This window comes from Doryrhamphus excisus, chromosome 18 (genome assembly GCF_030265055.1).
Source record: "Doryrhamphus excisus isolate RoL2022-K1 chromosome 18, RoL_Dexc_1.0, whole genome shotgun sequence".
In the NCBI taxonomy this organism is placed as follows: domain Eukaryota; kingdom Metazoa; phylum Chordata; class Actinopteri; order Syngnathiformes; family Syngnathidae; genus Doryrhamphus; species Doryrhamphus excisus.
In genome coordinates this window covers 6,867,570-6,889,726 of record NC_080483.1, presented here as the reverse complement: position 1 = coordinate 6,889,726, position 22,157 = coordinate 6,867,570, and the positions used below count along the sequence as shown (strand labels likewise).

The 22,157-nt window shown below is 39.8% G+C and overlaps 1 protein-coding gene across 1 annotated transcript; it reads left to right on the top strand.

Annotated features, from left to right (window-relative positions):
• Window positions 1-1,649: 1,649 nt before the first annotated feature.
• Window positions 1,650-22,056, top strand: nucks1a (nuclear casein kinase and cyclin-dependent kinase substrate 1a). The gene is made up of 8 exons (XM_058054781.1): window positions 1,650-1,968; window positions 14,636-14,685; window positions 15,919-16,009; window positions 17,579-17,625; window positions 17,714-17,893; window positions 19,189-19,338; window positions 20,237-20,389; window positions 21,187-22,056. Exons 1-8 carry the CDS (start codon window positions 1,952-1,954, stop codon window positions 21,444-21,446), a joined length of 948 nt encoding a protein of 315 aa, XP_057910764.1. The 5' UTR covers window positions 1,650-1,951; the 3' UTR covers window positions 21,447-22,056.
• Window positions 22,057-22,157: the final 101 nt, after the last annotated feature.

Genomic DNA, 22,157 nt, shown 5'->3' with positions numbered 1-22,157 from the left:
CCACGCATGCACGGGGAGAACATGCAAACTCCACACAGAGATGGCCGAGGGTGGAATCGAACTTGGGTCTCCTAGCTGTGTGGCCTGCGCGCTAACCACTCATCCCACGTGCAGCCCCTAGAAGTTTTGTTAATACATGGAAACAGGGAGCGGAATTCAGCTCCATTGCCTGTCTATGATGTCATCAGCGGCTGACTATGTAGTTCTTTAATCACGAACACAGTTACGTCTCAAAAGTATAATATAAAGCAAATGTTTAAAGTTTTACAATTATAGTTTTACATGCATATAAATGACAAATGAAAATGTGGTAATGAGATCAACACAGACACCACCTTTGTGTTTTGTCACCCGCCCTCAAGCGCCACCCAAATCATATTCCACCACGTGGTGGGTCTTCTTCCCTTCTTCACCTTCCCTTCTTCATGGTCGTAAGCTTTGGGTCATTGGCTCTTCACATCAAGAAGAGCCAGTTGAGGGGGCCCGGGATACCAGACCGGATGCCTCCCTGCAAGGGCGGAACTTTGGGTCTTCCATAGGAGCAGTTAAAATCTTTGCCTGTTTATTTATTTATTGAATCATTTACTTTTAAAAGGAGACAGGGTAATTTGGCGTCCCTGTATTAGAAATACACCGTGATACTTTTACTGTGATTTACTTGGCACTGTTGCTGCTGTGTACTTAACTGTTTATGCCACAGTGACATAGTAGTTAATTCGTATTGTGTTTAAGCACTACCTAGCAAGATTGTGGCAACTTCGAGTCAATTGATTTTGTGTTTGTGTCAATTAATCCTTCTTCAATTGCTCCCTCTCACCGCTGGCATGGTTCTCAGCTGTCTTCTTTTGTGCAAATTTTTCAACTTAAACTTAAATATCTTATATTTAGAGCAACGGCTTCCAACTCAACGTGAGCTGCAGCAGTGAGACCCTATCCTCTCTTTAGAACCTCGCTTCAGCAGATGTCCACAGCTGTGTATTGAATGGACAGCATATTAATTCCCCCAATCACTGTCCTTCCTCTTCAGCTCAAGCTTCACAAAGTTGTAACAAAACCTGCGACCCACTGAAAATGGCTCTGCCACCCACTTTTGGTGTCATGACCCACCAGTTGAAAATGATGGCTTTACTGTATCCAAAATGAATCAAACCGTGACCTGAAGACCATTGTCTGTACCTAACCGTGATAACTTTAACCTTTATAAAAATTTGATTGAAAACAGCCTCAGTGCACAAAAATGTGAAAAAGTACAACATCAGAAAGCACTGTGATTTCATTTCAAATAAAGTGTATTTTGCTGCTGGTAGAAGAGGTGACTGGGAGTCAGTATGTAAGGTGAAGACCTGGCTGGTGAATCAGAAATACAAATGAAACTTTGCACATTTTGATATTTTTATGATTTATTTTACGTGAAGGTAGAGCTTGAAAATCATGTTGTGCTGTTCGAAATGTTGTAATTTGTTGATTTTGGCCTTGTTTTGTTCAGTGCCACTACAACAGACCCACGAAGAAGGCGGGGAGCGAAGTCGTAGAAATCAGTCAGCAGGGCAGCGCAGTCGTCTAATGAAAAGACAGATGCTGGTTCAAATCAGCCAATGGGAGCAGCGAGTGTCCGTGCTTCTCCTTTCACGACCCTGTGTGGGCGGGACCTTATTTCGTAGGACCCACCCATCTTGACTTCAGCGTTTGGTTGCACAGTGTGCAATTTCACTTTGTTTTATTCAACGTTTTGCGTTGGCGAAGGTAAAAAATAAATGTCATAAATGTCCTTTTGAAGGAAAAGTCCTCTTCATCGTTTGATTTGAAGCGCTCGCCCGGACGAGGATTCGTGTGCTTCTTTCGCTCGCCTCGGTGTTTTACAGAGCGGGAATCGACAGTCCATTTTAGTTAGTGCTGCTTTTTTCCTTCTCCCCTGGAAAAGCTCTTGAAACACAGACATTGTCCCTGCATAATGTCAAGACCAGTAAGGTAGGTCCTCATCCGGCACACATTAGCAATACGACGCTAGCAGCTAACGCACTGTGGCTGCACGCCGCCGCCATGTTGTCTTTTTGGAATGCATTTGCTGACAAAATGTACATGTGTGCTTGACTTCTTGCACGCTTTTCTTCAACCACGGAAGAAATGCAATGTACCCGCATTTCTTAAAACCTTCAATACTATAACGCCTCGCACAAAAATCGAGGCGAAAATTTATTAGCCCGTTTGTTGAAGGCCTGATGATCCCCCCATTGACTGCGTCTCAGCATCCAACATTCTCCATTTGCAGGCATATAACTTTACCTTCTCTCATGTGCAAATATCACCATGCAAAAACGGCTTTTCGCACCGAGAAACCACATGCGCTTTCACAATCAACAGATGCGATCGCGGAAAACGAGCAGAAAAAAGCTCGCTTTATTTGAATGGAAGTAATTAGTGAATAATGTTGTATTTATATAATAATTCTAGTATCAGTGGCCTCAGTGTCTCCTCTTGCTTTGTTTCAGAAAACACAACCTCATGTCATTTTCAAATGCTGTTCTCCATAACACCCTGACCCCCCACTTTCCCTCGTTTTCCTGCACAACAATGTTGTACCTCACCACTTTGTCTGAAAATGCACACCTTTTGGTCACAACACAATGAAGTAGGGGTGTAACGGTACGCCATCATCACGGTTCGGTACGTAGCTTGCTTTTAAGGGTCACGGTTGTGTTCATTTCAGATGCAGTAAGTGAAGCATAATATAAAACTGATTAGCTTTTGTGTAAACAGCTTTAATGATTTTATAATGACATATGCAAAATCTGCAAACTGTGACCAGGTAATTGTACAATAAACACAATGCTGTATATAGAAAAATAGAAAATAAATACATTTGAAATTATATCAGGCAGCACGGTGGGGAGTGTTTAACGCGCAGGTCGTGCAACTAGGAGACATGAGTTCGATTCCACCCTTGGGTGGAGTTTGCATATTCTCCCCGTGCATGCGTGTGTTTTCTCCAGGTACCCAGTGACTGGCTGGCCACCAGTCCAGGGTGTACCCCGCCTCTCACCCGAAGACCGCTGGGATAGGCTCCAGCACGCCCACGAACCTCGTGAGGATAAGCGGTAGAAAATGAATGAATGAATGAAATTATATCACAGCAAGGGTATGGAATTTTTTCAGTGAGGCTTCATACACAAAAAAGAAGGGGGGGGGGCACTTTGATACCACAAGCAGTAAGTCAATATGCTAAACTACAAACAAAACATCCACATCTTTGTTTTACTGAGCAGCCACAACCGTGTTGGCGAGCTGTTTTAGTCACTTTTGTTGTACATGTTGCTCTAAAACCACTCATATTTATAGGATATTCATATAAGTGCTCTCATATTTGCATATTGCATATTTCTTTGCTGAGATGCTCCTCAGTTTATGCCATATAGGAATATTGTATATTCTATTTCTGTGTGTGTGTGTGTATGTATATCCTATATGCCACAAACTGAGTCTTAATCTCAGCGAAGAAATATACACACACACACACACACACACACACACACACACACACACACACACACATATATATATATATATATATATATATATCTATATATATATATATATATATATATATATAATAGCATATGTTAATGACTTCATTCACCGGTTGAGGTCTTTTTCATCCTTGTCAATTCCAGTCACAGTTGGCTCTGTCCAGGATGGTGCCATGGTTTTTGAAGAGTACTGAGTGTTGGAATGCTTTCAATAAGTGAGGTCTTGTTCAATTCAGTGATGTACAGCGTGAGAAATGGGACATTCCATCGGAGAGGGCTGTCTTTTGCCAGCCTGGACAGGCACGCGCACATTTATGAATACAGCGGCCCCTCAACGCACCGCGGTTCGAATCACGCGGCTTCACTCTGTCATGTTTTTTTCCAAACTATATGAAATCGGCCTAGTAAAAAAAAAGGCATATTTAAGCAATTTTTTTTGCCGAAATGAAGCACTATCATGCAGTCATAAGATGCATTGAAATTGTGATATGCAGTATTCTACACTGGTCACTAGGTGTCAGTAGGTGAAACATGCAAGTGCCAGACTCGGTAGCTGGATCAACAGGCTTTTATTGCATGTTTGAATAATCTCAACGGGCACAATATTAACAGTATAGTCATAATAATCATAGCACGGGCTACGGTTTCTACTGTAATCCAGCTAAAAATCAAATCTGAAACCTCGACACCACTTCTTGCCCCCCCCCCCCCCATCCAGAACACATTTATTGCAACACACATTGAGCACAAGTTTTATTGATGTCTTAAATAGCTTATTTTCTATTATGTATGTCTACTATATTGGGTAGTAGGAGTGTAAAGGCGACAATAGTGGTGTTATTTCATGCCTAGAGGACTATAATAATGTTAAAGTGGATTTAGTAGGTTGTAAACAGGTTTTCTATGCTATGAATATAATAGGAAAATATTCCGATTATAAATTAGGAATCCTAATTTGCGGAAATTTACGGTAGCATGTGGAATCAATTAACAGCGCTAAACAAGTTGTCACTGTACATAATGCAGGTAAAATTGTACTATTAGACAAAGCCCAGCTTCAGCTTCACTGATAATGTTCATTAAGCATTGAGATTAAGGGTGTCCTGATTTGATATTAATATCAGCTATCAGGCTGATATCGCCCCAAAAAAGATATTGTATTTGTCATGTACATGTCTCCTGTGGCGGCACAGAACTGGGGAAGTTTAATAAGACCAACCTCATCATGCACTTGAATCAGCTTCAAATGGGGAAACTCCCACAGAACGTCAGAAAGAGCCAGCCCTTGTTGGCATCTTATTGTCGATTTAAAATGCTTCATTGAGGACTACATTATGCTTAGCTACCACCATATCATGGATGAAACTATACCAGGGGTTGGTAACCCGCAGTTCTTCAGCCTCTTTGTTGTGGTTCCCCTCGCATTGCTCAAAATTTCCCCCGAATGGAGAAAATGTGCATCTTTGTAATGAATGAAAAAAAATCCCACTTTGTGTGAGATTGTGAATGCATCCTGGCTGATTTCTGAATGGAGGGGATAGCGGGTGTTTGGCTGCCTGTTTTGGCTGACATGTGACAGACGCGTCTTCTCCCCCGATGCAGTAAACTGACCGTCAGTATATCCAGTCAGAAACATGGGACGTTTTTGTCTTCTCTGGCTTACATTTACGCTTCATATGTGGTGAGAGACACTCAACATGTTCTGAGAAGTTAATTTTATTTCAAAGTAGATCCCTGCAGTCCAGCCCTAAACATGACGGGCTTGAAAGAGCGACCACATCTTATTGATGGGCGCCACACACTGGAGGTGACGTACACCGCCACTAGTCATGGAACCTGTACGAAGGGGTGATTATTGTGCGTCTTGGTCCAACCAAGCGATGTGTGAAATCCGTGCGTGTTTGATTTCATGCTTGTGCATGTCATTGTGCACACACTGGCTTGGGAATCGCGATGTGATCCCATAAAGTTTGAAAATTGTTGTCTGGGCAACACCATGAAACTTTAACAATCAGTGGGAGATTTATTGACCATCCAATGATGCTAGGATTTTGCATTTTTTTTCCTCTGGACTATAAATCACACTTTTTTTTCATAGGTTGGCTGTTCCGGTGACTTATACATTTTAAAAAATCTATACATAATTTCACAGATAGCCACAAGAGGGCACTCTAGACGCTCACACTATCTCCTATTACTTGACAATTCAATATTTAAACAGTAGACGTTATCTTACAAAGACAACTGAGAACGACAGAACACAAATTCCCCCCAAAAGAAAATCATATTCTGCAGACTACTAGCTCCATGTAGTGAAATTAGCATCTGAAAACAGTAATGGAGCAGCAGAGAGAAAGTTTTGTATAAGTGAGAAACTTGTTAGCGACTGCCGTAAAGCGGACAGTTACTGTACTTGTTAAACTGTTATGTTACATAAACACTGGACACCTTTTCTGTTCATGTTTATTTTTCGTGTAGCTGAATAACCATTGTGTTAGCATATCTTACACCTATTCAGCCTGTTCTCTATTCTTTTATTCATGTTAGAACTTTCCTTCCAAAATGACGAAATGTCTGTTTTGGTTAAGTATTTTGTAAAATAAATTACCCACAAAAATGCACTTCAGTGTGACTTATGTATGTTTTTTTTCCTACCTAATTATGCATTTTTGGCCTTGTGCCACTTATACTCCGGAGCGACTTATAGTTCAGAAAATACGATACTTGCTGTGTCAGATTTCATGGAGTTATTTGACATTTCTTTAAAAAAAAAAAAAGTAAAATATAAAGAAAAAACAGCCGTATTGGAACTTGTTGGAATGTGTTTTTAAAATATTAAAATTTAATGTCAGCATTAGGGTAATTTTCACAGGCTTGAGCAGCAAATGCATTATTAAACTTTTAAAAGCCTTTTCTTTTCACGTTTTCTTCCACTCCTTTTATATGTCAACTGCCAACAGGACAGACAGGTGATTCCAGTGCAGCGAAAAGTTTTTATGTTTGAGAAATTAAAGTAATGCAGCTGTAGTCAAGGCAACAAGCATTCAGCATTGAGCACATTTTCCAATTCATCTTATCAAACAAACATGGAAAAACAGTTCATGAGTTCATGATGCAAAGTGCAGCCATGAAACATATGGCTTTTTTTCTACATACGTCGCTGCTACATTTGTACTGATAACTTTTGTTATAGATATAGACATCTTACCAGGTAGTTCAAAGGTGAAAGTTGCATTATCCGTGTCTTTCAACCGTGCTTTTTTTTTCTGCCGCCGCCACGGCACAAAAGTGAATCAGGAAGTCAGCTGACTGTCATATGACGTCTATGAATTAACTGTTCTGACACGTGACCAGCACTCCCTTCGTGATTGCCGTAATGTGTAATGCTGTAATGTCCATCCATACGCTGTATTAATTACTTTGTTTTTACATAAAAAAAAATCACTTCCGAGTAGTGGCAGCTTTTACTGAGATGTGGCGCCCCACCATGATTGGTCACATGTAGCGGAAACCCTGCTTCATAAGGGATGAGTTTCAGCTTTTTTCACCAGCTTTTTCACCAACCTTGCCTAAAGTTGCTGCATGGACATGTCTAGTTCAGAAGGGTGTGGGTTTGTGAGATTTCGCCATAGTTGAATGGTCTGTTGGGGAAATATTTTCACACACAAATGTTTGTTCTTGTCACAATGACAGCATTTCATTCACATTATGTCAGTTTACCTCAAGATTACGCATTTAACAGGAGATTCTTTCCATGATTGCGTTAATACTGAGATTGTAGGCCCCTATAGAAGTTAATGGGTGAGTTTTTCCTCATACCTACTGTTGCTCTGATTGACAAATAACACTTGGTCATTTTTTAAGAACATTCCACACTGCAAAATAATTAACTTACTGATATCTGTATTGGATAAATTTTATGTATGTGTTGGAGGTGAAAAAGTTGCATCGGGACAGATGCAACTCCTAGATGAGATTTTGCACTTTGTACGGCGGTCCTTGAATGCCTAGTTTTGGGCTGTGAGACACAAAAGTGACGTTTGCTGTATATAATGTATGACTTCTAGGCTGTGACTGCAATTCCATATGTTGATGGATCATAGCTAGCATTCATTAGTGGCGAGTATTCACAAATTTTACACTTTAAAAGTGTGTGAGGTATAGCCTGACAAATATGGGATTTTTAGAATCTATACAGATATCGAGGGCTGAAAAAATTCTAGATAACAATATGTCAGTCAATATATGAAAAGAGAGCATTGATATATACTGTATATGAACATAAAATCTTAGTATCCAAAATATGATTCAACCCAAAGAAGCAGAAGACTAAATTAAAACCAAATAATAAGGAAAAATAAGGACGTTCAATTAGTAAGGAGATGCCTCTTTGTGATTTACCTTTATGTGTTGCCACAAATTTGTCGTGCTATTTGCTTTGCTGGTATTGAAGCCCTGGCGAGCTTGCACACTGCGGCTGTGGCACCTAACGTACCGCCTCTGCCTGTCTAATGAAAACATTTACATTTAGAGCATTTTGGTAGTTAGCCTCTAATTTGATACTATAATTGAGCATTAAAATAAAAACAATTGCTACATTGGGTTGAAACATCCGGTACATGTGTTTATAAAAGGCTTGGCATATACAAGATGGATGGACGTTTGCAAAAACATCTTACCCATATCAATAAGTCATATTAACTATTTATTGAGAAGTTCCATCTGCAGACGCTGAGTGTTTACAAACAGCTGAAAAAGAAATGATGTCGCTAACATTAAAAAAGGAGGGAAATAACAGTTGACGTCAAACAAAAAGAAATAATCAAAAGACAAACGCATTACTTGGAACATTTTCTAAATGATTTGCATGAAGACATTAATTTGTGAATGTATGAGCCTCTGGAAATCTGCATGGAAGTACGAAGTGGGACGTGCTGTATATCTGCATATAACTTATTTCACTTTAAAATGCTGTGTTATGGATAATGGTGGACAATTAACAGTTTCAATTAACTCGGATAAATGCCATTTATACTACATTAAAACACTGTAATACGCTCTCTAAAACTTCAGTGAAAACTGGAATATTCTCCCTGACGGGGCCTGACATCGTGACACCAAAGTGTTGTGTTATATTGTTTTACAAACTAACAGCTTCCATCGTGTAAAAAAACAAAAAACAAAAACATTTTCAGTGTGAGAGCGCGGCAGAGGGAGAGCCTGCTCTATGTGTGAGGGGGAGGGGCCAGGTACACGAGCAAGCAGATGGAGAGAGATACTGGGAGGAGGCGACTGAATTGCAGCGCGGCACAAAAAAAGTTACATATCGGCTACATTTTTAGGGATATTGATTAATCTGTGATACGTCATAAACAGCCTGCCGATATATCGTCCAGGCTCTAGTGTGCGGCATACAGTATTTTTACGACTTAAAACCTGGCTTGTGTTGCGAGTGAACAATGGCCGCCCATCATAGCAACAGTCTAACAACAGTTACTCAGTTTTTCTGCTGGTCCTTCTTACTACCAGCTCGCCACCTCATTATGAATGAATCAAATTAGGTTTGTTTTAGGCGCAAAACCAAGTTGTCAGAAAACAAGCATTGGCATTTCTTTCACTATTTATATTGTCAATCATTCACCACTAGTCACTAATTAACAAACAAGTGAATGAGAAATATTTTTGCGAAGTTTTGCCAAATTTTTGGTCTGGTTTTTTGTTTCATTTTGTTTTCCTTCTCTTTCCTTGCCTTGTCACATTCACTAGCGTCTTCAGGCTTCATTCTACTCCTCTTCCCCCGTCTTCAAACACCCACTTTCTTCTTCGTACTCGCCATTCATCAACTGATCAAAAGATTAAACATAGCTCAAACAAACCCGAATCTCACCTAAAAATTCACAAAACAGTGAATTGCGATGTAGCGGGCCAACACTGTATTGACAACATCTTTTGAGACCATTTTTTTCATCAATTATATGGCGTAATAATGTGAGTACATCGTATCAGAGGCAATAAACTTTAATTTCTCAAAATTATTTAACATTTAACAAGTGTAATGTCAAGGGCCTTTAAATAAAATAACATAAACAAACACGAACAAAGAAAAACCCAATGACTTTTTTTTCGCAAAAATTGCATGTAAATAAAAATCAGTCATAACCAATAACAATAAAAAATAAACCCTGTCTCTATTATAAAAAAACACTCCTTGAACATTGGGAATTATTCCTTAACAGGAAGGCTCAAAATGTTTGGTTTATATCGACATTTCCCACCAAACTCCCCAGTAAGCGTCTGTCAGGGCAAAGGCTCTGCTGCATCTCCAGTGGTAGTTTTTTTCGGTTTGTCGGCGTCCATGCTCTCACCCTGTTCTTTATGTTTAAAAGTGAAATATTCCCACATTGGGGCTGTGGCATTTGGCTTAGAAACCACCACCTCTATGCCTTCATTCATATTTGCTTTGTTTGCTCACCATGCTCACTTGTGCAAACGCTAACCTGCAGGACTTGAACTCTGTGCATCAACTCACTAGCCAGCCCCGCCTCCTGCTACTGGGACATTGAGGCTGATTGGCTGAGAGGATGTTTCACTCTCTCCTTCATTCCAATAGAGAACCAACATGCCCAGAAATATACAGTGTGAACCCACTTGTCATCCAGTCATGTGGTGGAGAACAAACACGCATGCACATGTCAATTTATTGAGCCTGGCAAAATGATCAAAAGAGAAGATTTGAACCGACAGACCAAATAAGTGCACAAACATCGAGTTGCTGCTTGAATATTCTGCTAAAATAATGTGAAATAATACATTTCTGAATATTTGTCAGTTTCAGTAAAACAATAAATGTACACAAAATACATACAAATGTATGCTACTGTATACACCTCCAAAATATGTAAGCTACTATTGAATGTAAAGTTAAAAAAATAGAGCCGTGTTTGTGGTTTAATAATGGTGGAGTAATAAATAAATGCAAATCAGAAAACCCCGTAACAGGATAAATATTTTGTGTATTACTAGAAATGAGGAAAACAAACATGACCGCTATCACATATACTGACTGGTGCACACACTTTGAGATGCACGCACTCATTCTTCAAGAACTTTGTATTGCAATACACAAATGTTCTAATAACATGCTCCTGGAACAGATGCTCAGATGGCGTTAAAAGTACCAGGCTAGAATACAGACAAGGCTAGAATGTTGTCGTGGCTTACCCTGCTTTTGAGCTCCCTTCATCCCAACATTCAGTTTTTGTAGTGCTCCTTTGCCATGTCATATCACTTTGCAAAGCTTGCATGCTAAGCATTCTTTTTGTTTTGTGTAGAATGTAGTGCTCCCACACTTTTGAAGACTTTAATCGACCAGTTTTTTCTTCGTGTTTCATTTGTTGAATTTACGTTTCCTTTTGAAAATACCACCTCTGCTCTGGCTACACCTATCTCTGTTCAAGTCTCGCTACAGGTGGACGTTTTTATAAAACTTTATTTCTGTCAACAAGCATTGACAAAGCTTTGTGACATGACATGACATGACACAATGAATCAATAATGACATTTGTTGTTGACACTTTTGTTGATTTTCATCAATGTTGCAGCCTAAAAGAACCTTTGCTGAAACATTTAGCTGAAACCTGTCTATGTTCTACTGCCCATTTCTAGAGAATGGTACAAACTAGAGGTCTACACGGAGCGGCTGGCCCCACGGCCGGCCGGACTCCTCGGCTAACGGGGCGGGGCGAGCTGAAGAAATCTTTTTGAAGACTTTTTGCTTTCCGCGATAGTTCTTCACAAATGTCTTAATAAATGTGCATTGAATTATGGTTTATAAATTTGTGTAGATAATAAAAATCACCAAATGTCTTAACATTTCACCATTAAATATAACATTCAACAGTGCAACATGCATAGAACTTTTGCACAAGCCACTGCTGCAGAAGACACTTGAGGTGCACCTTCTGGAATTGTAAAAATGATCTTTAATATTGATAGCCTCATTTGTTTCTTGAAAGGTCACCTATATTGTCCATAATCCTTCCTTATATCATCTTTTTTCACACAATTTATACTATCTTGAGCTGAAAAGAGGTAATTTAATTTTTGCGCTTGCTCAAATCTCACCACGGCTGTGGCTGTTGTGCCATGGCTGTGGGGCGGGGCGGCCAAGGAAAAGCACAGCCGTGTAGACCTCTAGTACAAACTAAGGTTGGGCGATATTTTTTTATGTACCAGTAAACTGGTATAGATTCTTCCAATGATGAGAAATAACTTATACCGGTATAAATGATATGCATATGCAAGCTGAGTTGATGATATAAGATGAATGAAATGCTGTCATCGTGAGGAGAAGGAACGTTTGTGGTTGGAAGTATTTACTCGACAGTCCGCTCAGTCGTGGCACAAAATCATTATAAACACTGAACAATCCCCTCCTGACCTAAACTGGTGGAACTGGTGATACACGCCAGCGAAAGTTAGCTGACTCCTCTTAGTGCAGGGGTCTCAAACACGCGGCCCACGGGCCAAATGTGGCCCGCAGGACACTAGTTTGAGGCCCCCGCCTTGATATGAAAGTTTAATGTTAGTTCAGCCCGCGCAAGTTTGATATGGATGCTGTATGGTATCATGTACCCAGAAAAAATTATTACGTTTGATTAATGTTCATGTTAAAGGTTAAATAACTGTTAATAGTTATCCTCCCTATCTGTGTGGAAGTGGTAAGTTTTTGGCTATTTAAGTTTAAAGGAAATAACTTGAAGGCTACTGTTTAGGTCACTAGCTCTCTAGTTTGCGATTTAGCATGTGTCTCAAGACCCTGGAGTTGCGCAATATGTTGTAAATAAAAAGAGTATAAATGTGACTATAGTCGTGTTTTGTCATGTCTACAGGGCTATAATAATGCTTTGTTAATTTTAATCTGAAAAAAATAAGATATTTGAGAACAGTTGAATGTCTTATCAGAGCTTTTCTTGTAGAAAATTGGAACCAAAGCGAAGTTTTTAAATTTTTTTTGTTTTTAATAAATGTTTTTTGGTTGTTTTTTTGGGGGGTGGAAAACCTGATGCGGCCCAGTCTCACCCAGACCCGAGCTCCAGTGGCCCCCAAGTAAATTGAATTTGAGACCCCTGTCTTAGTGTGAATAGAAGCTAGCGGGGTTAGCTTGTGTTGTTGTGTGTGGACTTGACTCGGGCTCGTATTTTCACCACGTTGTATTTTACGGCTTTAATGTACGGGAAGGTTTTACAGTCAAGAAATCAACAAAAAGTAGTTAATTTGTATTTCCCGCAATTATTTTCAGATTGAAGATATACAGTTGTGCATTTATCGTTTTTGAGGTAAAACCAACCAATTTATCATGGTATTGATTTGAGGTCAAATGCTACTATAAGGGTGTTGGTTCAGGTCTAGAGGGCTCTAATAATGTTAACAACCATATTTAATAGATTGTAAACGGGTCGACTTGCGGCCTGCATTGAGCCAGGGAGCCAGACTATATATTTGATACACATGTACTTACACTTACCATTCCAATTTTACACAGTCCACCTGGAATTGTGTCTTATTTTCTGTATAAAAGTGTCATACAAACGTGTGTCCCTTTTTCAGAGGCACTTTAAACATTACACCACATCAAATAACAAAATCAAATATTACTGAATAAGACACCTGTTATGTACATGGATGTGGGATATAAATTATATGAACGATGAAAGATAAAACAATGATAATTGAAGAATGTCACTTTTTTTTTTTTTTTTTTACTTCTCAGGCAGTGCAATGAGTAGTTTAAATAGTGTCACTTTTTTTACTTGTGATTGTTGGCACCATGGGTGAGGTAGTTGTCTGGATCACTGCATGTTACTACGTAAACCATCAAAAGCTTGTCTCGGACTGGCTCTGACTACTGGCAAGTTGGAGTGCCATCTCCACGTCAGGAATGAGATCCTGCTGAAGTGGAGGAGTTAAAGTACCTTGGCGTCTTGTTCAGGAGTGAGGGAAGGATGGGATGTAAAGTCGACGGGTGGATTGGTGCAGACTCTGCATCGGTATGTTGTGTTGAAGCTGCACTAAAAGCTAACGTTCTCAATTTACCAGTCGATCTATGTTCCTACTAGGGATCGACCGATATGTTTTTTTTGGGACCGATGCCGATACCGATTTTTTTCCATCACCCTTAGCTGATGGCCGATTTTGCTTGGGCCGATATTTGTGGCCGATACTGCTTTTGATCCCTCAATTGACATGAAAAAATGACCATGATAACAAATATTCCAGGTCTCGTGTTTAAACAAATATTTATTGAAATGTAAACACTGAACACAGTAGGATTCAGCTTTCTTAAACACACATTTAAACGACATTATCAACTTTAAAAGGAATAAATATTCAACCATGTGCAAAACGGGAGTACCGTGACTACGTGTGTTGCGGGGTCCTCTGCCGCCGGGGCAACACAAAGCTGCCCCGGCGGATGCCTGACTGTAAATCATGCGGTGGAAAAATACATCGGCGAACCCACGTGCGTATCGGCCGATACCGATACAAGGAAAAAACGCAAATATCGGCCCGATATATCAGCCAGCCGATGTATCGGTCGATCCTTAGTTCCTACCCTCACATATTGTCATGGATTTTGGGTAGTGCCTGAAAGGACAAGATTGTGGGTAAAAGCAGCCAAAATAAATGTCCTCCATAGGGGTCTCCTTTACAGATAAGGTAAGAAGCACTATAATCCGAGAGAAACTCGCAGTAGAGCTGCTGCTGCTGCTCCACATTGAGGGGAGCCAGATGAGGTGGTCAGGCAACTGGTCAGCGTACCTCCCAGACAACTCCCTGGGGTTGATGGCACGTCCAGCCAGTATGAGGCCTCAGGGAAGACTTGGGACACGTTGAGGAGACTATGTCTCTCAACTGGCCTGGGAACGCCTTTGACAAGTGGAAGAAAATGCATGGCTATTGTAACACTTCTGTTACCATTCATTTTTTATTTTATGTATTATATATATATATATATATATATATATATATGTGCATTATTCCTTTATTTTCTAAATGAGCTGTATCTATTGGTATTATGATGTAAAGTAAGCAGTGTTACTTCTTTACAGGAACAGAAAAGTGGTGAACTACTCGCAATTCAACGAGTCTGATGATGCAGGTAAGAGTTACTTTTTTTGTGCTGATGGTTGAATGATATGTCATTTTTATTATATCATGGAGGAGTTACTGTATATACCCTCTATGAAGTTCCTGGTGAAATTGAAATGAGAGAGTGGAGCAATTCAATCCCAGATCAAATGACAAAATACTACAGTTAGGTCCAGATGGACAATGGTGGTTTGTATTTACCCCACCACAGTGGAATTGAAATAAAACGGTGGAAGAGTAGACCTCCAGCGATTTCTGCTGAGTAGCCATGATGAAGTTCAAGGAGATCTTTATGCATGTTAATGGTGCATTCGCTCCTGGTCTCCAAATCGGGTAGCAGATGTTACCAGTAGATGGATCAAATAAATGTCTATTTGTCACAATTCCAAGTTAAAATGGTCATACAGGTGGAATAAAGAGACTGGTGTTCATGGCCGTCCATTGACTGCTGTTTGGTACACGTTTACATGTCCTTAAACAGAACAGTCTCGAAGAGGCCACCATCAATTTGGAGTCATTGTGTGGTTATGATAGGCTCCACATTCAATGATACGTAGCTAACATTAGTAACTAATCTTTGGCAAATCGCTATCATTAGCTGTACATGCATGTGCATATGCGTTATGTAGAGTGTTCCTTGCTGTTGTTGGAGCAGGAAGAGGGTGGATAATTGGCGCCCTTCATGCAGCACCTACAGTCGACTTCAATCAAGGATACAAAAGAGAATATTGGCTGATTGCGGAAATTTGCAATCAAAATGCATTTTCGTCAAATTAATTGCAGAAGCTTCACATAACTCCACCATATATTTTCAGGTCAAAAGTTTTGAGAATTAAACAAATATAAATTTCATAAATTTTTCACAAAGTCTGCTGCCTCAGTTTTTCCAGAATGTATGTGTATGTGGGTAGGATCTTGCATTTCTCCTCATAAGGCTACACTGTTCTGCACTCGGTATGTATATGCTACCGACCCCGCCTCCGCCCACTGAGACAAGGAGACTGCACTGTATGATTGACAAAAGGGCATACCCGTTCATGCTGTTGTTTATGGAACAAACTCAAATAGAGGACAAACATGTACGTTGAAAATATGCCTTGATGCTAAATGAGGACATAAGACCATTGAGGGAAAGCTGACTCCCAGATCCAGCTGCGAAAAGCGTTTAGTGTGCAACATTTGGTAGACATTGCTTGGTCTTCTAAGAGTGCTGACAGATGACAGACTCATTGGTTCTCTGTAGATGAGGAGTATGGTGACAGTAAGCCCACCAAGGTGCGCACAGCCCCCCGTGAGCCGAAGCAGAAGCGCTCAAAGAATTCACAGGATGAAAGGTAAGCCTTTAGTGCGGAGAAAATATGCATCATTTTGCACATTCATTGTCTATTCATTGTAATAAAATGATGTGTTACTTCATCGAGCCCCACCGAAGTGGGGTTTTTGGGGCCGATCCCAATACTCATAGTGGGGCCTGAAAAAAGACAATAATGATAAATCGGTTGATATATGAAATAAAAGCATTGATATGCACAGGATATATGTGGGCATCGACCGACATATATCGGTCTTTCAGCCCTCAATATTGGTATCAGACCCAAAAATCTGTCAGGCCTTTTTGGGGAGGGCGGTTTCAGCGACCTGATTTCAACACCTGATTTTGACCAAAAAACAGAAAATGAGGTTTTTCTGCAGACAAGCAAATTCAAGCTAAAGGGGGACTGAAGTCCGTATTTTGTGTTTTAGTGACGCCTCAAACATCTGAACAAAAACAACACAGGAAGATTTTGATGACAAAATAACTACATTTATTCACAGCTTTAGAACATAGCCCAAAGTATTTACAGGTGTTTGCATGTGTTTGAACTATTTACATGCTATTCATATGAGTGCGTAAATTATAGACGTGTGCATGCATGCAAACTATTTAGACTAACAACAACGGCGTCACCAACGTCACCCCTATCCTTCGCCATTGTGACACATCCACAGCCAGACAAACATTTGCCAGTGTAAGCTGTCTGTCTCTGCTGGATTCTTCGCCATTTCCCTCTGTCGGCGCGTATTTCAGCAACTTCTGTCTTCTTAATATCTAAGCTGTAGCTGACGTTCGGAGGAAAATAGAACTGTTGCCCCCTCCTGGGACAGAAAAACATTGCCAACAAGTCTAAAATTCACACACAAGATGCATAAGATGTTGATGTTTGCTTCCATGAAAAAGGCAAAATACATCAATTGACGACTTGTGCTTTTTTTCATCAACGTTACTTTTTGAAAAGACGTCTATAGATGTCTTTGGCAGTGAATGAGTTAAGAAGGGGTAGTGCTTCTTTTAGAGTTGGGACACCATGGAAAGATTCCAGTCTGATAATGGACATTTTAAACTAAGCAAGCACGATCAAAAGTAGTTGCCTCAACATTAAAAAGTAAAAAGGTTGACTACAAACTAAATTATAAAAGTACTACAAACTAAAGTATCAAAACATGCATCATGTTGCTAGACTTAAAGTAGTGTAAGGCACTAAACTACATTTTATGTAACAATGTAATATCAAATTAGAACTAGATAATTGCTTGGAACAGTCTTTATTTTAATGAAGACATGAATTTGTGAATGTATGAGCTCCGGGAAATCCTGCATGGAAGTATAAAGTGAAGTGCGATGCTTTGTATATCTGCATATATTGTATGTTTATTTCACTTTAAAACACTGTACAATCGTCAATAGATACAATTAGATAATGGCGGACATGTTGCGTCTATCTTTGTTTATATCACAGAAGTCAATGTCATATTATTTTATAGCGCCAACACATAATTTATAGACTAATTTATATATTTATATAAATTTATATAATTTATAAACTAATATCCTCATCATTGTTTTGTCTTTTTTTCATTTCCAGTGAGGACTCAGAGGACAAGCTCTCCAAATCCAAAAATGATTCAGCAGGTAAGGCCATGTAAACCTTGCTTGGACATTTCCAAAGCAATAAGGAAGTGAGCGTGTATAAAGTATGCGGACTTCCATTGTCTTGCAGATGACTTTGGTAGTGATGAGGAAGACAATGACTTTGGAGAGGAAGAGGAGGAAGAAGAAGAAGATGGGGATGGGGATGGAGATGGAGGAAGTGATTATGAAGAAAAAAAAGTGAAACGAGGAAAGAAGCCCAAGGTGGACAAGCCCAGCAGGAAGACACCAAAAAGAAAACGGGCTGCAGGTACGATTTCTATAATATTTTATGTCAAAGTAGGGATTACACTTGGTGATAAAGTGGATCCAAATGTTTGGCTTTTCTTTCAACACGTACATTTCCATGTCATGAGGGTTTTTCTTTTTTTAACTATACTTCACCTCCAATGATCTGTGTTTTGTTAGGTAATGTTGCGTCACATTTGCAGTTTTAACCAGGGCTAAAGTTTCTGAGAATATGAAACAGCGGTTTGGCACTGTATTCTGGAAAAATGAATATTCATATTCACTTTTACATGTTTGGCAACTTTGGTGACAGGTCCGTATTGGGTCTGTATGCGGACCGAGGTCCGCCATTTGGTAATGGCTGCTCCAAATTGTCCATAGGTATGAATGTGAGTGTGAATGGTTGTTTGTCTATATGTGCCGTGTGATTGGCTGGCCACCAGTCCAGGGTGTAGCCTGCCTCTTGCCCGAAGACAGCCGGGATAGGCTCCAGCACGAGGTCTAGGTCTCTCCCTTTACAGTAGATATCCCAATATTTGTTTCCCACAAAGTAAAAGTCTGAAGTTATTTAATTAAAATAAAAATTAAATAAAAACATTCTGACCCAGGCAAGTGACGGAGCCCTAATAAGGTTTGAGTCTAATGAGTATGTCATGAAAATTAAGAAACATCTTCATTTGAGGTCCCGCTCTGTAAAGCAGGACAAGAGCCATTCTGGTGACATCCTTGCCCCCGAGGATGTGTGGAAAAGTGAAAGTTTACTTTCACTTTTATGTTCCCAAATAACAGACACCCCAATGATGCAAGAAAAAGTAGCTAGATTTGTCGCAAGTCACTTTTGATAAAATATGTCACCATGACTGTTTGCGATGTCGGCAGATTTAGCACGGCGCACCAAGGGAGAAGAGCACAAATCCAGTTTGTATCGATATCAACGATATGTTGACTTTGATATCATGATTAAACATCCACATTTTTTAAATATCTATAACCCAGCCCTAACCTGCAACTGGAGTCAGGGTAAGGAACATAGATAGTGGATGGATGTGTAATTGCTTTTAAATGTTTACATTTTTGAGGATACTAATACTACAAAACAGAACTAAAATACCTGTGCAGGCCAGTCAGAACCATCTAGTGTGCTGTGTAATTTGTGCTTTTGTGAAATGGGTCTTAAATTGTATTTATTTTCTTTCTTACAAAAAAATGTTGTCTTAAATTGGAGTTGCTGAAAGCTGCAAGACCCCGCTACAGGTTTTGTTCGGTTACTAAGGTGAGAAGAACTAATCCTATCTTGTTTTTGTTTGTTTTGAGAAGATGACAGTGATGATGACAGGGACGTCAGTCGAAAGCGAACAGTACGCCAGGCAGCCTCCAAGGCGGTGTCCAAACAGAGGGAAATCCTTCTGGGTGACGGAGGCAGTGAGGATGAAGAACAGGATGACCCGGAGGAAGCTTACCTGGACCGTAAGTGCAGTACGTTTTGAAGGAGCATCTCTTGATAATCAGTCACGTTTTCTAAGCAGATGTGTGGTTATTATACATCCAGCCTGACCATCACTAGCAAAATCATTGAGCAATACATGAACAGTATCTGACAAAGGTCTTGTTGCTTATCCAAGATGTAGGAACAATAAATGACAACTTCATTTGGATTCAGAAATGGCTTGTATGAAAGGCAAATACCTCTAGATGATGCTTATTATACAGTAAACCTCGGATATATCGGACTCGGATATATCGGAAATTCGCTCACAACGGACAGATAAAAAAGAACCAATTTTTCTGTAATGCATTTCCAATAAAAATTCATTGCATGTATCGGATTTTTTATAACGGATTTCGCCTATTTCGGACAAAATCTCCAGTCCCGTTCCAATGCATTTCCATTAAATTTCCCTCGCATATATCGGATGGCCGCATCGTGGCGCTCCGATTCGCCGAATCGTGACAGGCCGCTATACGACGTCATTTGCAGCGTTTGCAGCGTTGCCTGCGCGTCCAGGTACATTGGAAACATAGTCAAGGAAGTGCCTTTTTATAACGGATAAAATCCGATTTACGCATATACCGGATATAAATCCGATATATGCGTAAAACGGACATTTTCCGGTATACGCCTATAACGGATTTCGCTTATATCTGACAAAACCAGTGGGAACAATTGAATCCGATATATCCGAGGTTTACTGTAGCAAAAATAAGTCTTGTATTCGTCATTGAGTTTTCATTGAGTCAGATGGTGCTTGGACAAAAGTCTCAATGGTCATTTACATATGCCACTCTGCTTATAATTAAATGTGCATTATATTTAAGCACTATTGAAGGGCAGTTTCAATATTTTAAATGTTATGTGTTTGTGCAGCTGATGAGTCTGGCAGTGATGAGGACTTCCTGGTGGAAGATGACGATGACAGTGACTATGGTCAGTCCAAAAAGAGAAGCAAGAAGGTCATTCGACGAGGCAGAATGGACAAGAAGGAGAAGAAATCTCCTAAACCCAGATTAAAGGCTACAGGTAAGCTTTAGCTCGTACTCACACGAGGTATATTGTGCTGGACTTGGGTTCGAATCCCCCTCTTGTCCTCAGCTGGCCTGCTCTTGGAATATGAACTAACTGCATCCCAGCAAACATCTGGAAACAGATTGACTCCAACCCATTGTATGAGCCTACCTAGCTATAATCTTCTTGACATTATATGTTGACATAATGACATACAGTACATAGTCAGAATAATGAAAACCAGGGCTGCAACTATGATTAATTGGGGCACTCCTATGCCAAGGTAGTACTGTATAAATGACATTAAAAAAAAATACTGGCAGTGCTCCAGTACCTTCTCGCTTCTCTCTGGCAGGCCATATACCCCGTGACAATTCAACGACAGTAGATACAAATTAGGGATGTTCCAATCAGGGTTTTATGGTGCAGATACCGATCCTGTTCGCCCATGAGTGAAATCGGCCGATACCGACACCATTACCCACACCAATACCGATCACATAGATATACAACTGGCTATATTAGGGGCCACCGAGATTTTTTCTTGTGAGAAACACTTACAAAATGAAAGTGGCTCATATATGTAACATTTATTTTTATAGCTTATTTCAAGCCAAACAAAGCCAAAAATGCTGGTATCCACAACTCACGTTTTGTATTTCACAATGCATTTATTCATCGTCTTGTCACATTATTAACTTAAAACCTGAATGAAATTGTCATAACAAAATAGAAATCCAAATAAAAATTCAATTAAGTAATGATGAAAACGATTACGGTAACAATTTGTTCCTTTTGTTCTTCTTTGCCAGTAAACCCCAGCCCAATGAAAGGCAAGGGCAAAGGCCACAGCAGCACCAAGGCCGTGGAGAAGAGTTCACCCAAAGAGGAGGAAGAAAACGATCCAGAGAGTCCTTTGGGAGAAGAAGAGGAGGAAGCTGAGAAGAAGACAACCTCTCCTGCTCCCAAGGTGACCAAGAAGGCTGACGGAGAGGAAGATGAAGAGGAGGAAGGCGACAATGAAGAAGAGGAAGGCGAATCGGAGGAGGAAGCTCCCTCTGGGGAAGACTAGACGGTATCAAGTCCATTGTTCAAGTTTTTTGCTTTTTTGTTTTGTTTGTTTGTTTTTTTTGGGTGTCCTGACTAAATGGTTTGACCTCCATGTGCTTTCATCACACTCATCTTCATCATGGTCATCTTCTTTCTCAGCAAGTCCACTCATGCTTTGATCCGTCCTGTCAACAATTCATCTTCCAATCTTCCCTCTGCCACATTACTGTATATGTTATGAATGTTAATACAACGTGAAAAGAATGATTTGATTTCCTGGAAAGACGAGAAAAAGAGTGTGATTTGTACAAAAGATAATTTCTACATCTGCTGTTTTTGCTTCTGCTCTAAGCCAGCATGTCTTCATGGTTCTTTTTCAAGTGGAGCAGATCCACTTTCTTGCTGTTTTACTTCCTTTCATCAGCGCTTTGATTTATTTGCGCCCCCTGCAGTTTATGTGAATCATTGCAATTGAATCATTTCTACCAGGCACCACCTAAATCTTACTTTATTTTCTTTTTGATTTTTTTAAAAGAAAAACAAGGGTTATTTTCCTTTAAATTTGTTGGTTTATCTTTCTTGTTCATTGTACTAGTTCTCTATTAAGAATGTTTTGTATTTTTTTTTAAGAAACAAAATAAAATGTATCTTGATTTTAAAGAAATATGAGCCTGTTGGATAAATTTTTCTCGATGGTTATATACTGCAAACTCTTTGTTTATCGTGAAACAAT